Source organism: Rhea pennata, chromosome 1 (assembly GCF_028389875.1).
Source record: "Rhea pennata isolate bPtePen1 chromosome 1, bPtePen1.pri, whole genome shotgun sequence".
Taxonomy (NCBI): domain Eukaryota; kingdom Metazoa; phylum Chordata; class Aves; order Rheiformes; family Rheidae; genus Rhea; species Rhea pennata.
In genome coordinates this window covers 152,923,413-152,941,070 of record NC_084663.1, presented here as the reverse complement: position 1 = coordinate 152,941,070, position 17,658 = coordinate 152,923,413, and the positions used below count along the sequence as shown (strand labels likewise).

At 44.6% G+C, this 17,658-nt stretch overlaps 1 protein-coding gene across 2 annotated transcripts in view; it reads right to left on the bottom strand.

Moving 5' to 3' along the window:
- Window positions 1-5,435: 5,435 nt before the first annotated feature.
- The window catches only part of TUBGCP3 (tubulin gamma complex component 3), a 58,762-nt gene continuing 46,539 nt past the window's right edge, over window positions 5,436-17,658 (bottom strand). The window contains exons 16-22 of one of the 2 annotated variants that reach the window (XM_062575495.1): window positions 16,734-16,802; window positions 13,209-13,344; window positions 9,241-9,329; window positions 8,977-9,108; window positions 8,479-8,619; window positions 7,736-7,852; window positions 5,436-6,613 (exon numbers count right to left, since the gene is read on the bottom strand). In XM_062575495.1, coding sequence (XP_062431479.1) covers window positions 6,455-6,613; window positions 7,736-7,852; window positions 8,479-8,619; window positions 8,977-9,108; window positions 9,241-9,329; window positions 13,209-13,344; window positions 16,734-16,802 — 843 coding nt within the window. In that variant the 3' untranslated portion in view covers window positions 5,436-6,454. Of the gene's footprint in view, window positions 6,614-7,735; window positions 7,853-8,478; window positions 8,620-8,976; window positions 9,109-9,187; window positions 9,330-13,208; window positions 13,345-16,733; window positions 16,803-17,658 lie in introns of those variants that run through there. The other variant, XM_062575505.1, reaches the window with a different exon arrangement.

Genomic DNA, 17,658 nt, shown 5'->3' with positions numbered 1-17,658 from the left:
AATCTGTGTTTCGTTACAGGTGTGGCCAAAGTCGATGGTTTTCCATCTTCTTGGCTGCATCCCCTTGCTGAGGGTCTGGGTCTTCCCAGGGGTACGTAGTCACTTTGGACTTCCCTGAAAGAATAAGAACTTCCTTGGTCCTGTCTTGTTCACGTGCAGTTGTACTTCATACTTCCTCTTCAGGTCGACCAAGGGCTTTAGAGCCACGGAAGGGCCCCAGGGGTAAGTTGTGAGCATTTCTTTACTTTGAAAGCTGCCAGGTGCCTGCCCCTCCACAGCTCTGAGACTCTTGACCTCCATATATGTCCCATGTCATGACGGGACCCCCCTCTCCTTCCATTGCTTAGAACTCCTTTGTGAAGAAGTTGGTAGCAGGTTTTGAAGAAAGCTTGCCACCTATGATGTGTTGTGTTTCTGCTCTGCTGTAGGCTATGGGTATCCTGCTTTTCGTCTCTACCCTCTTCCCAGGCCTCGGGAGGATCCCCAGGGTAAGTAGTCAGGATGTATTCACTCCACAGAGGAAGCTTGTACATTTCTGACTTTTCTTGGTGTGGAGTGTAACTGAGTGAGTGCTTGGCTGGTGCTGAGACCCATGGAAGTGCAGAGTGGGACATGGGAGGCCTTCAGAGATCTGCCCCGGGGTGCTTTGCCTTGCAAAGTCTTGGTGCTGCTTCCAAAGCCTGCTGCAAAGCCAGAGGGCTTGCTGGGGTTGAGTTTACAGCTTGTGTGAACTCCAGGGTGTCCTTTCCTGCAGCAGCTCTGTGCCTCTTTATTTTTTCTACCCCATATTGTGCCTGTGCATGCACCAGGTGAGCGTGTGCAAGATGCTTGTGAGTGGCAGGGCAGGACACGTGGCTTGCTGCAATTTTATGTTCCGCAGCGTCATTCACTGCCATTCAAATCTGAAGAAGTGTATTGCAGTCTCTGTAATGGGAGCTCTTCCCATCTGAATGTGGTTACAGATGCAGCTGAACTAGATGGTTATCCTGCTGCTCAGCGGGACCCTGATTTTGAACCTAAGGAGGATCGCACATGTAAGTTATGAATATTTAACCTCTTTGAGAGCTTCCATGTCCTGGACAAAGCATCAGCCAGGTACCTTGTCAGCATTATCTTTGTAGACCCATATGCGTGTCCCTTTTTCCCCTTCTGTGTGCTGCCATTGACTTGAAAAACTATAACTCAAGCTAAAAGTGAAGTGTTTCTCGTGTTTTCTCATTACAGCTGTTCCCCTGCAGAGGGTGTATCCAGCTTTTCGGGTGCACCCCCTTGCTCAGCCTCCAGGTCTTCCCAGGGGTACGTAGTCAGTTCTGACTTCCCTGAAAGAATAAGAACTTTCCTGGTCCTGTCTTGTTCACGTGCAGTTGTACTTCGTACTTCCTCTTCAGGTCGACCAAGGGCTTTAGAGCCACGGAAGGGCCCCAGGGGTAAGTTGTGGGCATTTCTTTACTTTGAAAGCTCTCACATGGGACGGAAATGTGACCCCTGCCCCTCCACAGCTTTGAGACTATTGACCAACATATATGTCCCATGTCAAGCTAGAGAGATTGCTGGGGTTGAGTTTACAGCTTGTGTGAACTCCAGGGTGTCCTTCCCTGCAGCAGCTCTCTGCCTCCTTAGATTTGTACCCATACGGTGCCTGTGCATGCACCAGGTGAGCGTGTGCAAGATGCTTGTGAGTGGCAGGGCAAGACAAGTGCCTTGCTGCAATTCTGTGTTCCCCACCATCATTCACTGCCATTCAAATCTGAAGAAGCTTATGGAAATCTGTGTGACTGGTGCTGTTCCCATGTGTGTTTAGTTATAGGTGTGGCCCTCAGTGATGGAGGTTTCTCTCCTCATCTGGAAGCGGGATTTGAGCCTCAGAGACATCCTGGAGGTGAGTAGTCAGCAGATAGTCAGTCAGGAAAAAAGAAGCCTTTCTTTTCTCACTTTGTAGTGCAGCCTGAGGAAGACAAGGTCTGCAACAAACATCCCCTGGCCAAAGGGCAGCCGAACAACTAGGGGTAGCGCTGGTTCAGTGTGGCAGTGGCCAGTGCGCTCCTGTGTGTGAGCAATGTAAACGGTCCTGGTTGTCCCCTGGCTCTAAGGGTTGCCTGTTGGTAGAGTTCTGGTTTCCTTGGTGTATGTCAGAGATGTCCCTGGAAGAAATCCCCGAGGGGTCGTGTGTTTGTCCTAGGGATGCTTGGGGGCTGTTGGGTAGTGCTTCAATGGAGGGTTTGGACAGGCAGCAGATGTCCCCAGAAGAAAGCCCCTGCAGCTTGGAAACTCTCCAACTACATGTGTATCCCCCATTCCCTTTCCATTCATAGCGTGTCACTTCTGCAGAAGTATGTCCTACCAGGTCATGAAGCCTAGTCTCCTCTGTGTTTGCTTACAGGTGTTCCTTCAGGCAGTGGCCTTCCAGCTTCTCAGCTGGACCCCATTTCTGAGCCTCAGGGGCATGCCAAGAGTAAGCGGTAGAGATTATTCACTTCCTGGAATGAGCCTTTTGTTTCAGTGTTTTACTCGTGGGCCATGTAGCTTAAGTCCCTGACCGAGGCTCATGCCTGCAGAAGAGCAGAATGGGCTTTGGGAGGGCTTCAGAGATCTCCAGCGGGTGTTTTGCCTGGCTCCTCCAGCCTTGTGCTTCTTCCAGTCCCTACAGCAAAGGCATCAGCCTTGCTGGAGTTGGGGGTTCAGCTTGTGGGAACTGCAGGGAATCCCTTCTCCTGGCAGTTCTGTGCCTGCTTAGATATATATGAATCTGGTGAGCGCGGGCAAGATACTCGTGAGTGGCAGGGCAAGAGAAGTTCCTTGGTGTGATTCTGTTTCCCCCCTTGCATTCACTACCATTCAAATCTGAACAAGCATATGAAAGTACGTACTGGGAGCTGTTCCCTTATTTTTGGTTACAGATGTGGCCATAGGTGCTGGAGATTTATCTTCTAATCTGAACTCTGATTCTGAGTCCCTAAGGAATCCCACAGGTGAGTCATAGCTATTGATTTATGCCATGTCCCTACCTAAACATCAAGGTCATTACAAGATCTCTTTCAATTCACTACATCTCCCTTACAATCAAATATATTGTCACAGGTATTTTAACCTTTTCTCCTTTGTATGTAATTACAGATGTCCCTGTAGGCAGTGTGTCTCCAGCTTCTCCGGGGCTGGAGCCTTTCCTTGAGCCTCAGGGAGATCTCAGTAAGTAGTCCTTTGGATTTTCTTTCTTTTTTTAGTATTCTTTCTTTTTTCCTATCTCTTGGTGAATCGAAGGTCCCCCAGCACACACGCCCTCCCTGAAGCCCAGAGGCACTGTTAGGGGTTAGGGATGGTAGCACAGGCTTTCACTAGCCAGTGCGCTCTTGCCCATGAGAAGTGTAAATGACTGTTACTGTCCGCTGGTGCCAAGACATTTTGCCTTTTGACAGAAGGCAAAATTGCCTGGGAATCCCAAACACACGGAGGGATTATCAGCACTGCAGAACCCATATCAATGTATGGGATTGTCTCCTTTGCTCCAGGTCTTCATGGTGACAAACATGCAAAGGCTGCAGATCATACAGTCCTACAAATGTACTATTTGCAGCTCAAAAAGCCCTACAAACGTTCTATTTGGTCCTTCCTGCCACAGTCTCGGGTTCCGTATTGTTTGGAGTAGTGATGACTTGTATAGTTACTTCCCTGCTGAGGAAGAGAAAACAGTGAGTTGTTCTTTTCCCACATTCTTTCTATTTGCTATATTTTAGCAACGAAACGTGTGTAGTGGTAGCATTGTGGAGTGCTGGGTGAGCTGTGGAGGGTCCTCTGCTGAGAGGTCTGGTGTCATCTGGCCCGGGTGGACTCGTCCTTCCTCGCAGTGAGTTCTCTTTCTTGAAAGCCATTCTCACTGTTGCAGAGACGCGGTACCAGCTAATCCTGCCTCTGCCTCCAAAGGACAAGAGTCCAGTATAGAGGAAGGCAGAGCAAAATTCGGAAGCAAAAGAGAAAAGGATGAGCTTGCCATAAAGAATGTAAATCTCAACAACAGCTCCAGTCCGCTTCCGGTGAACTTTGCAACAGAGCTTGCCCCTTTATTTAATGGTGTGAATACAAAACATTCACTTCAGCCTGGATGCCAGAGTAACGCAGACGGCGGTTATCACTCTTCCTCAGATACCTGCATTTTACTGGATTTACCCAAAGCCGATCGTTCCAAGTGCGCATGTTTTCACTACCAACAGGGACAATGTACTTCAGAGGCATATTCCGAATAGAAAAATAAAACTGCTGGGCTAAACTGGTGCGAGTCCTTGGCTGCTTTGGAGCTTTGTGTCTGGGTGCAATGCACAGTGCTTAGGACAGGGTTGGCGGAGTGCGAGGAGCTGTCAGCGAGTTGCCCTCCATCAAGGTCTGCACTCAGTCCCCCTCATCAATGTAGTTTCCCAGCTTGGGCTGTCACTAAGGTTTCATTCAAGCAAATGGGTGAGGGCAGATGAGCCTTGGAGCGCAAGTGAGCTCCCTGGGAGCGCTCTGCTGAATCCTGCCAGATGTGGGGAGGGAGAGGGGAAGGAGGGGCTGCAAAGGGTGGCCGTGCAGCTGTGAGCAATGAGTTAGGGGAGTGCTAATGTGAGATCAGAGGCTGCTGGGGAATAGAGTAGTGGTCTTCCGTGTGCAGAAGCTGAAGGTCTTCAAGTAGGGAAGAGTCAGATGGTGCTGGCTGGGAAAGAGGGCAAAAAGGACTGTGATGGGAAGAACAGTATGGCCCTACCAATGGCACAAGATGTAACCCAAAGACCCACAGAAATGGTGTTGGTCTGCTCCCAAACACTCAAACCGTGACTACGAGAGGTAAGGCAGAAAAGGGAATGCAGCTGTTTGTGAGGAAAGCCCAGGAGCCTATGTGCCCTTTTCAAAGTGGGCCCAAGTGGACTCCAGCCTTTCCAGAGGAATGTAGTCAAAGAGCTGCTGCCTCTGAAAACACTTGTCACCCCTGTCGCAAATCTGGCACACCTGGCAAATCTGCTGTGCTCAGAGGCATCGCCAGCCAAAGAGCCTTGAAGCATGCTTTCCAGGGCACTGCTGGATTCATTCTGGCACCAAAGATCCTGGCAGATAACCTTTCAGTTCTGGTGTCCAGAGAACAAACTCGGTAGGCCACGGCAGCAGGTCTGATGCATCGTCCCCCCGAGAGTTCCCCTCCCTCATGGCTCACAGCAGCCTCTCTGTATTGTCTGGCAAGTGCCTCCACTTTCCAGGGGCTTGAGTAGAGCAAGGGCAGTAAAGCTCACAGGCTTGGTGTACCTGACAGCAATTACTAGTCAATAAACTGCTCAGAACCAGGACTCTTAATACCTGTACCAAAACCCTGCAAATGTTAGGGATCTGTAAACCAACTATATTCCTAAGTGGAAGTGTCTTCCTTATGCTGTCTAAACACTGTCACCTTTCCATTACAAAAAGCAAAAGAAGCATTTGAAAGATAATTGCATTTTTATTTTTCTAAGCTTGCACGTGGAACATAGTAAGTGACCTGATACCATGGCATCTTTGCAAAAGAAAAAGTTGTTTTGTACTCATCCCCTCCCACCCAGAATCTGGACAGCAATATAGAAATATTTACAATGAAAAAATAGGGAAGGAAGAGAAATAACACAGTCAACCTTAGCCAAATCCCTTTCTTTTTAACATCTCAGATTCTCAACACAAAATACTTCATTCATTTCTATCCCTACAGACACTTTCCTTTGGCAGTAGTGAGGCTTTAACTTCAGTTCTTAGGATATCTTATGTGAAATAAATTCACTCCTGCTCTGTTTCTACAGTTTGCTCCTGTTGAGTAGCTGAAGAATTTGCCTGTTCAATCATTTCTACTCAAAACTGCTAACCTTGAAAATAAAGAAAAAATAAAGTTACATTTATGTCCCAGGATACAAAGTTTCTCACACAGTCAAATACATCACAACACTGAAAATCAGCATAATAAAATGCTTTCTATTAGCTTCTTTACATGGACATTAGGTCTGAGTTCTAATCTGTCCACTTTAACAAAGGCTTTTTTCAAATAGAACAAGTATATAGAAAAAATAACCCTCTTATTTTCTTGTTAAAAAAAAAAAAGGAAAAGGTGCCTCCTAAAACAAAAGATGCCATTTCCTGGTCACAGATAAAAGTTACAGCGGAGGGAGCTTACAAAGCTCCAAATTAAATATGGCATTTGTGGAAAAGGATGACTTAACAAGCTGATCGGAAGAGGTTCAATCAGCTCGTTTAGTCTGGTTGTTTTATAAACATCAGTGTAAAAAAAATTTTTTTTTTTTTTTGCTTTCTGCTATATAGTGTCACACAATCACATGACAGGAAACATGTTGCCTACAGAAATGGTGAACACCTATCACACGCCACTTGGTGTAATTATGTTGACACTGATTGCCTTGTCCAACAAGAGGTTCAACATCCTTCGGATACCGAGGTGCAGTTACTAGAAACTGTTTCACATATGTGAGCTTCGTCTGCCTCTAGTGCCCAAAGAAATACGAAGCCTTGGTTCTCTTGCTTTATAATGTTCATTGAAGTCCAATCTAAAGCTAAGAAATCGAAGACTTTCATCAGAACTGGTTGTCAGCAAGACCAAGAACTGCTGGACGATTCCCTGAATGAGAAAAAAAAAGCCAAGAGAAACCTAAGAACATGTCAGATGTGTTTCACATGAGGATGTGAGGTGGTATATAAGCCTGGCAAAGAGGCAGTGAGACTCTCAGAAAATGCAAACACAAGCATTAATACCTAAATGGTAGCAACAGAATTACACTGTATTCACATTTTTTGCAAAAGCTCAGAAGCTTCATTTTGTCTTTAAAACTACTACCACACACTATCCAGCATCTTCAGCATGCCCAGCTCAGCCTTTGAAGCAGAGTGGTCCCCTTGCCCTGCTGAGATTTTCCAGCCTGCACTGGGGCTCATAGATGCGGGCTGCATGGGAGCTGCCCTGCATCACTGCCCCGGCCCTCCCAGGCCAGCCCTACAAGACTCTGGAGACCCCCCACGGCCCAAGCCATGCAAGCAAGGCACCTCAACATGTTCCCAGGTCACGGGAGCAAGGCAGGCCAAACCGGCTGGAAACCACTACTTGCTTCCAAAGTACCTGTTGGCATAGGCCACAACTACAGCAGCACGGAGCACTGTGGGGGGTCTGCTGAGCCAGGCAGTGGGTGCTGCAAAGCCGGTCACTAGCCTGTATGCCAAAGGGAGAGCACTCAATGATCTTCAGACAAAGGCTGGCCAGGGAGGTCCTGTTCGGGAAATCCATGCTGGGGCTGAGCCCAAATATAGTCCAGGCAGACAGAAGCTAAATCATCAGCCTTTAGCAGTTCTTCTGAGCATGCAAATGACAATTTATTCTGGGCTTTCAGCTCTTAAAGAATTTAGCACAAGTCTCTGTAGGTCCTTAACAGCAATAACTTGCAAAGGCTGAGAAAACAAATGAAATGCAGTAGGAATTTGATTTTTCCAGATTATACCAAAACATGCCTATTACTTCCCCTCCCAAAAGGAGGAGGAGACTTAAATGAAGACACTATCCATGTTTGTCAGGGGAACACCTATAATCTGTTGAGGAACAGTGAATATAGACTTTTAAACAGAGCAGCAAAAACTGAAGAACAAATCCACAAATAGCACATATAAATGTAGTAGTAACACCTAGCCTGCATTTGAAATTGATTTCTACATATCAAATCTCATAATCCATATATAAAAAACTATGGGGCACCTGATAAAAATGTGTAAGTATTCGAAGCTGTGAGCACATTTTGGGTATTGATTCTTGAAATTCTTTTATTCTCTTGTTCTCTTCCTCCTCTTCTGATGCAGTTACACCCCATTCGCCCTACAAAGAGATCAAACAAAGAACAGGCTGAGCTTTACATGATGGAAGAGACTCATAAGTGCACCTTCTACGTGGCTAAACCACCATGTTCAACCAAACATTGCAAGAACAAGCCAACACATGGCCTCTGATACTGCATCTGTCAGTCCACTCAGTGGCTATATAGCACATGAGACTATTCAAGAGGTATTAATGACCTGGTTACTTTTAGAGGTAAAGGTTACTGAAGTCCTTCTCACAATCTTTGTGGGAAAGTTAACAAAATCTCACTGCAGCACCACACATCCTACAGATGGGCAATAAAGAGGCAGGCATGGAACAATGGCATTTATTGTGAAAATGTTTAGAATATGCAAGCTTCTTTCATTCCCTTCACCTAAAACAATCCTAAACTTCTTGTATTCCAAAGACCTATTCATCTAGACTTTTGAGGTAAGATAGACAGGAATAATGCCACTCAGGGTTTTTTGTTTTAATTCACTACCTACTACTGATGACTTTTACACCTGTTCCAACATTAAATTTTTGTTTCTACTCGAGACATTGTCAAAACCCCCCTCAGAGAGCAAAAACCATATACATCTGCCTCAATTAACTTCTGTGTTCTAGTGATATCATTACTGTACCTCAAGCTCACGCTGTTTCTTTCTCTCTTCAAATTGCAACCTCAGCTGCAACTCCTCCAAAGCAGCTCTGTACATTGTATCTTGGGCATTCTGGAGCTCAATGATCTGATCAAAAACAGCCCGAAGCTGGTTGAGAAGTACCTGTGAGATGGTACCACAGCAAAACATTGAGGAGAGATTTAAGTTATGACCACTTTCGGAACATGTGAAAACTTAATCTTTTTAAACACAGCCATATAGACTGCTTTGTAAAGCCTCAGGTCAGTTGCTGCATGAGCATACAGCTTCTCAGGACCAAAAGCAACTGGCTCACATTGCAGCAAGCTCTATAATCAGCACCCAGTGTGTGCGGGGATTTGCTAGAAAGCCTACCACAAGTCTTACATTAAAGGGAGAAAAATGACTTTTCCCAGTGTTTCTGTAACATAACAGAGGAAGGCTGCTAACCCACGACCCAAGATCACAAAGCTACAGCTTTATGCAAAGGAAACAACTTACCCGAGAGTCACTATCCAGCAAGCACCGAGCAATGATTGTGTCCAGAAAAACCTCATGAGCCGCAATGATGTGATCCAAGTCCTGTGCTTGTTGGACCTTGTTCCAGAGTTCATCCCATGAACATTCAAGTACCTGGAGCAATGATTCAGGATTGAACTATTTCATCTGCTAGATGACAAGCTTTTTGAAATTTAACACACACAACACATACAGGATATTAAAGTGCTTCTTTTTTAAGCAACCAGCTGGGTGGATAAAGTGTACCTCAAATGTAATGTAATACTGCATTTGATGAATAAAATGGACCATTTCTGATGCCAGAACGTGACACTGATGCAGCACGCCAGAAAGCTCTGTAAAAAAATCAAAGACATGGCATGTTAAAGACCAGCAGGAGAGCAATAGCCATCAAACCAACTTGGTATTTTTTTTTAACCCCCTGTCCCCAAATGGAGTACCCCACAAATCACCATTGTAACCTGGATGGTAACTGCGATACTGACTGGTAACACAAGATCAAAGAACTTTGCACAATGAATTCCCTGAAAACAGAGCCAAAGATGATGCTGACTGTGTGACCAGACAGTGCTGAAAACCTGTACAGCATCACAAAAAGAAAAGACCCTTGCAGCCCTATAGGAGACCAAAATACAGTGAATGTTGCATGCATTCTTTGGCTGCAAATCTAAGACTGAAGATCCACAGTTGCTGCTCCTCCCCCTCCCCTTAGATCTCTTGCAATTAGCCTTCAAAAGACAGAGACAGCACAATTTGCATTACTTAATTACAGGGAAACTGCCCCACAACTGGGCAGTTCATGACTCAGTTGTTCCAGGCTCAGTTTCTCATGCCACCACAGAGACCCAAGGGCAAATCATCCTTACAGTCTCAGTTGCCCCCTTGTAAAAGAGAAATGACAGTAAAGTAAGTGGCATTTCCTAGGAACAGGAAGGAAACAGAGCCATGCCATAAAGTCCCACACACCAGCCCTGCGAAGCAGAGCAGACTCGGCAAGCACCTCTCTCCCAGCCACCTCTAGAGGCAGAGGTGTTCTTTGCCTCCTCACGTCTAACAAAGCCCACAGCAAAGTGCCTCAGAGCTGAAGAGCAGCCATGGACTCTGCAAATAAGGAGGCAACAAAGGAGATAACAAGCTCTGAGAAGAAACAGATACTGTTCCAGCGCTGCACGCCCAGGCTCTGTTCCAAAGCCACCTACTTGCCATGGGAAACTTTGATTCTGGAGGTAGAAAAGTATTTGCACCTCTGGCATCTTCAACTCGTGTCCAAGAGGGCAACACATGACAGAGTCCAGGAAGGGACAGAACCCACCTGCGTGCCAGTTGCGGCCACTCTTGCAGAACCGAGCCCTTCACACTCCTGCAATGGCATTGTAGAAGTCGGGGGATACACAAGCCAAAACAGGACTAAAGAGAGAAATGCAGTTTGCATAAAGTTGCCTCCCTGCCTGTGCATGTTCTTCTGGGCCACTGACTCTTTCCTCTGAAACCTTTCCTGCCTTCCCTGCCCCCAAGTTTTTGTGACTCAGAAATCATTCAGCATCACCCTGAATGGACAAGAGGAAACGTAATCAATGGACTTTGCCTGCAAGAGTTTGTGCCTAAGACCCAGGCTCAGTGCTTCCGTAAGGAAACCCAGGGGGAGGCGGCTGGGCCGGCTCAGCTCTGCTGCTCCCCCACAGCCCACGAATCCCAAACCTAACACAAGGCTTGAAAAAGGGAGGAAGCTCCCTCCCCTTCCCTTCTCTTGCCTGCCCTTCCCAAAGGTGCTGTTGCCCTCACCGCCAGGGACACAAAGATTCGCTCCTGCATTAGAGAGACACTTACAGGCCAATAACTTATTGCCGAGACTAGAAGTCACCAGTGAACTAAACCACGAGTGTCCCAGCTCTTCAAAGGACACAGCACAAAGGTGAGTGCTTCACCTAGATATATGCTAGTGCCTCACGTTAGACACCCCCATGCTCATAGCCCAAAGAATTGAGGAAGAAGTAGAAGACTTGCTTACACTACTTGAGGGAAAGGAAAGCAAAGAGTTTGAGTAGTATTTACTCCCATCAGGAACAGAGGAGCAACGGATTGAGAAGAGAAGATGTCCCTTCCAAACTCAACCATTCTGTGATTCTGTGAAGAGCACAGCAAATGTGGGAGCGAAAAGAGCTGAGTCCAGAAGGCTGCATCCTTGAGGCTTGTTACTTGCAGCACAGGACAAAAGGGAATGCAGGGGGACAGTGGGAAGGCCTCAGGCAAGCTCAACAAGAGGGCGTGCATGGAGAAGGAGCAGGCAGGAGCAGGCAGCTCCCCTTTCTCTCCTGCTCCCTCTCCTATTCAGCTCCAGAACGCTGTCTTTTTAAAGCTGCTCTGCCTGCCTCAGCGCCAGCCTGAGGACAGGCCACGCCAGCACCACCGGCTACAGTTCTTCCTCAAGTCACGCTGCCTCCTCCACGTGAGCTCCTGAAATGCCTAAGTGACCGGGTAAACAGGATGGACTTCATAACTGAAAGGGACAGAGGCACAGTTTGGGTTATCTCAAGGGGGAGGACTATGACTGTATTGTCTATGGAGTACAGTTTCAAGATGGCCGATTTTTCCTTCTCAACATGAAGAGGGCAGAGTGGGAAGACACACAAGCCACCCTCAAAGTCCAGCCTCTGGTGTCAGGATATATGAGAATGAATCAGGAACTGCTTCTTGCTGAGAGCACCAAAAGCAACCAGGAGCACTAAGGGAAATGCACAAGAACACAAGACCTCTGTCTGAGTCAGCTTATGCAGAAGTTTCAACAAGGCTAGAAAATTCTGTCTTAAGCTAAATCTAAACATTCAGTGGTATCAGTAAGAGACAAAGATTCAAAATCATATATTTCCTATCATTGTGCAGGTCCTTGAACACTTTCATCAAAAAGAAAAAAGAACCAAGTAACACCCCCGCCTCAGGCCAGCAGCTAACATGCTAACTAGCACCAGAATATGTTTCCTAGATATGTGCTAGATCAATGAAAGAGACTCCTTGATATTTGGATAACATCTGTGCAAGCTGTCCCCTGCCAGGAGTCCATCTTTCAGGCTGAAGTTTTATACATAGAAGAGCTAGAATGTGCAGCCTGGTGTAATCTTGAGACAGGGTTGTTGAGAAAAGTAATCTTAAACACAAGAGTGAATGTTGGTAGAGGGAAAGCAAAATGCATACAAGGAAAATATACCTGAGCACTTCTTCTATGCTGTGTTGTACCTTAATGCCCTATACTGAAAGGAATGTGTATTCAAAGTGCTCAGGTTTTGCAGAGTTGTCACTGCATGGATTATTTGTTTATATCTCAAACATACAGAAAACAATCTCTATTCAACTCTTCTACCAATTCCATTCTGAACTTTAAGTTACGAAACTTGATGTTTTCTCTGATGACAAAACTAGAATCCTGTAATGGAACAAAGTTAGGCATAAAAGAGATTGTTTTACAGAAAAGTATAGGCTACAAATGCAACTAAAAATGTTACATTGCCTTTGTTTCCCTTTTTATTTATATTTTCAAATCAAGAAAGATACTGAAGCTTAGGTTATTAACTATCCATAAAGCAATATGTTTTAGATGAAAATTCATTTGATAAAGAATATGTAATGTGTATAAGCAGCAGCTGGAAAGCCAGCGAAGTCAGAGCTTCGCATGGTAGCAGCCATTTACCCAGACGATCTCCATCACAGGATTGGGATCTGTCAACAATAAAAGGACAAAACATCTACAAACTTGGCTGGCAGCTTATTTTGTTACACTACATGACTGAACTTACTAATCCTTAAACCATACGCTGGTGATTTGTTAAACGTAAATTAGAAAATGCAGCCTACAAAAGTAAAATGAATTTAGCTGTATTATGATAGTGCTCCTACTGCTTGGCTCTTCCATAAAACTCCTGCCTCTAAAACAGTTACTTCACTGCTTTGTTTCTTCTTTCCAGAGACATGGAGAATTTCATCTGCTCACTGCTACAAAATTCGCAACTAAGGATTAATTAAAACAATAAACAGGGGAAATTTCCATTCCTAATTATGCTGTTTCACCTTCATCATCATCTATCCTAAAACCTTTAGTCAAGAGGAGCAACAAAATACAAAATTAATCTTAGTGGATTTTTTTTTTCCATAACACAGTTTAAAATAAGTTGCAGTCATCTGAATCCAGTTTGCAAGTACGTTATCCATTTGGGTCCTCTTACCTGGCATACTTTTCAAAAGCTTTGCATTGCACATGTGTCCCTTCCATATATCAGTAAGAATATACTCCATCCGCTTTGCTCTCCAGAGGAAATTAAATACTCTTAGATAGTGGCTCATGCACTCACGTGTAAATACCTACAAAATTAACAAAAGATCAGCACAAATTTAACAGACATACAAAGTGTTCTGAGGGACAAAGAACCACCTCACAGACCATCTATTTTCACTCATGTAGTTTATGAGGAGATACTGGCAGAACCAATTCACTGAAAACCCCACAGCTACTGGGAAGATGCTTCCTCTAGAGTTTAACTGAGTTACCAAACATTCAACTAGTAAATATCATTTAAAAGCTGCATATTAAACTTGTACTGCATTGCAACAGCTGAATATTTTGTGGTAAGGTGAAATGAGAAGATACGGCTATCCAAAGACTATCATCATTACAAACTGCAAAAGCAAAAGCCGTAAGCTCAAAGCTCTTCCTCATAAGCGAGGTCAGCCCTAAGTTAAGGTTCCGCTGAGGAATGGAATTTTGGATCAATGTTTTCAGTGACAGGCTTTCCTCAAGTGACCTAGCTGTGGATGTGTAGGGGTAAGCAGTCTTCCTCTAACAGAAGCAGCAGAGCTTGAAATAGTTACCAAATGCCGCATCTGAAACACTACAGTCACTTGCTCTAGCCTCAAGAGCTACCAAGTACAGAGGCAGCCATGAAACACAGGGAATTTTCAGCAGGGCAGAGCTGCCAACCCAAGCCCTGTGGCAGCAGGCCAGAAGGTGAGGTACAGACAACACTGCTTAGAGCACCACGATTCCCTGTTTTTCACAGGAGAACTGCCTCAGCCCTAAGAAGCTGGTTGCTGGCACTTCTCACACTCCTCAGGGAGGCTAACACTGCAGGTAAGGCATGTAACAAGGGGTAGCCACAAGAGGAGGAATGTGTCTGCCATGGACTGGCCAGCTGTATTGGAAAGCAGGTCCTGTTCTCCATTGTCTGACAGAGCAGGTCCTGCACATAGGGCTCCCAGCATCATATAGTCATAGAGTTGGTAAGGTTGGAAGGGACCTCCGGAGATCATCTAGTCCAACCCTCAAACAAGTGGCCCATATGGGGATCGAACCCGTGACCTATGGCATTATTAGCACCACGCTCTAACCAATTGAGCTAACCCTAACCCCCCAAAATCAAAACAAAAAAAGTCTTTCCTATGCACTTCTTGATTTTGCTCTTGGGATGTGCTCCCCTAGCACAACTCAATTTCTGTATGTGCATTCAGGCTTCAGGATCTGAAATTCCTGAAGAGCTACAACTCTCTAATATTATGTGGACAAGAGGAGAGAGGTGATGGGAAATGTGGTGCTGCCTTGCTTATGAAAAAAGTCATACTGGTGTTCTCTGACAACATTTGCACACTGTTTTTCCTGATCTGTGGAGGAAATGCCTGGCAATTCCAGCATCATATTCAGCAGGAGCTACAGCCAAAGGATAGCAGTGTTTGCAGCACAGTAGCTGATCAGCAAAGCTAAGCACCAACTCACTGATATGGGCAGCTTCTGTTACAAGGGCTGAGGTGGGCATCCTCTGCACTGCAGAGAGCCCGAGCAGCTAGATCCTTGACTGAGAATAGGCATGGTAAACTGCAAGGGAGCCCTTATTCACACCAGCACTTGAAAAGAGCTGTGCAAAGGAGCACTCAACAACTGCAAAAACTGACAAGCAAGAAACACAGATTTGTTCCCAGTCACTTGAAAGCAAGTGCTCAAACCTTCCCATTTCTACTAGCCTGAAACCAACACCATGCGTCCTAGTGCTATTTCCAATGTGGGGGGAAGAAAGCTTATCCATCTCCAAACAAGAAGCAGTCTGTGCAGAAGGGAGGGTCACTTCCAAAGCTCCTTAGCAAGCTGGGAGGGAAATATTTCTCCCAGCTCCCCTCAGCTCTGAAGCACCAGGTCTGTCCAACTTCAAAAGGCACCAGAATGCGTAAGGGAAAGCCATCACGTGTATTTCCTCATGTTCCTACATGTCTTTACCAGAACAAAAAGAAAAAAGTACATGTGAATGTGTAACCATGCATAATTACACATCACCTAAAAAAGTCTGAGCCTCCAAAATATTAAAGCTAGCCTTTTTCTCTTGGCTTTCCAAACCACTGGAGTCAGGACAACAGCTGGAACTGGCCACCTAACTCATTGGGGAAAACAGAGGGGAGAAGTCTCTATAAGCTGGCATAATCTCTATCAACTGTCAGGGCAGGCCTTCAAGACATGGCAGTGCTGCCATTTCTCATCAATTTCTCAAACCTCACCCTCAGGAGTACTCTCCTTTATGCACACAAATGCGCATCCGTTACATAAAGTGCTGAAAGTTATAATAGCACTGCAGCCCATTAAAAAAAGGAAAAGTCTCATGTATGTGAAAAATGGCACAGCAGATCTAAAAATGCATTGCGGAGCAGCACTCAGGACTTTGCCCTTGCTGTTAGCTGCAACAGCAGCTGCAAGCTTTCAGTGTCCTGATGGGGTACTGCTGAGGGCAGAGCTGTAGCATCTCCCCTGGTCCACAGCACACTTCAGCTGTGCCTGCTTACAGCCATCATTTTATTTGTTCATTTCAACAGCAGGATTCCCACAGAACAATATTCCCACATCAGTATGCCCACATTATATTCCTGAGAAGACTGAAGGAAGTGATGAAGAAATGCATGAGAGGTTTACTTTTCTATACATGAGCCTTCCATGTAGGCATCTTTGGTGTAATAAAATTAAATAAGAAGAATGGTTTTCAGTACTGCTGTGATGCTTTTACCAGTTTCAATTTGTTGAAAGATGAGAAAGTGACACTCTATTTGAGGTCTCACTGACAAGCCAGTTGTAAGAACCTGGACCAATGTGTTAGGAGTCAGTCATTTCTTGGGAGGTGTCTTGAGCACTTTAAGTCCCAGCTGGGAGGAAGTGTAATAAAGAGTGAACAAGGGACAAAGCCTAAATGGTTCGCTGTTCTCAAACTACAATGTATGGATGATTCTTTCTGCTGATCAGACTCCTATCCTGATGTCTTGTTTTTTTAAAAAAAAATCATTATAGAGGCTAAAAGCACTCTAATCAGCAGTGCAGCTATTTTCTCAGCAGTTCTAATGAATACTACCTATCAAATTTTATTTAAATAGTACAAATAGGTTCTCCCCAAATATAATCCACAGCTTCTTGCAAATTATCCCAAATTAGCTGCTACGCCATTGATATAATAGAAAAAGAACATTCCATTTATTAAATACTTGCTAAAATCTCTGCTGGAACAGATGAATTACTGATTGTCAGTAATGCATGTTTTAAATGTAGCTTTTAAGCACTCACTCTTAGTTTATAAAACTCAACTGTTTATACAGTGTTTGTCCTAGATGCTAAAAAAAGAAGTCTCTTTGATCTTACTTTCCAGAATAAAAAGTTATTTCAGTAACAAATTATTTAACAATCCAAATTGGTATTAGAGATGTTCACAATCTGCAGTATATGGTATTACCGTTGCTATTGGCCCATCAACATGATAGTCTAAGCTGAAGACATCCCATCCAGTATCCCCAGGAGACACCTGCACTTAAAAAAAAGATGATGCTTTAGTGTTTAACCAGAGCATACTAGTGCTGAAGAAATCTTATTTACTCTTCATTCCCCAAAGCCTATGAAAAAACAAGTGCCACGTCATCAATGTCAATATGGAAGAGTTTCTTATCAAAAGGTACCCTCAGGAAATCAAGCAAGAACGATTTTAAGTTTGACACAAGAGTGGGATTTATCTTGCCAATTGTTTGTAAAATCATTTTTTTTCCCACTGGAGCTAATAAAAGAAATGTAGGGAAAGAGAGACTTCTCAGGCAGGACTCAGCCTAATATAGGTTTACTTCAGATGTCTACATTTATTTGGATAACCCTTACCCCTGGGGCTGGAGCCCCAAACCTTTCCTCATTGACACAAGTTCCTTACCAAAGATCTCCATCACAAAATGCATTTTCATTTTCTTCACTTTTTGTAACTACTAATCACAAATAACCCATACCCCAGATTCTATTAAGAGCAACAGCAGTAGGAGTTGCCTGCAGAAAACCCAAATCAGGGCCACCAGCACCACTTACTGTTAGACTCAGGTACTTGACCTTGCATTGTCAATAAAATAATCAGACTCCTGCAGACCAAAATACAAATAGACAGTGCATGGGAGATGGGAGAATGCAAGACTTTTGAAGGAGGCTTACATAATTCAAAATAGGCTTCAACAGAAAAAAAAGGAAAAACTGTATGTACTACATATACACATGAACACTGTTTCATATATGTGTCTGTACATACAAATATACACACACACTATATTATATATATATTTATATATAAACACACACACACACACTCAAGGTAGGTATTTTTACTCATTAGTCATTTTAGGTCAGAA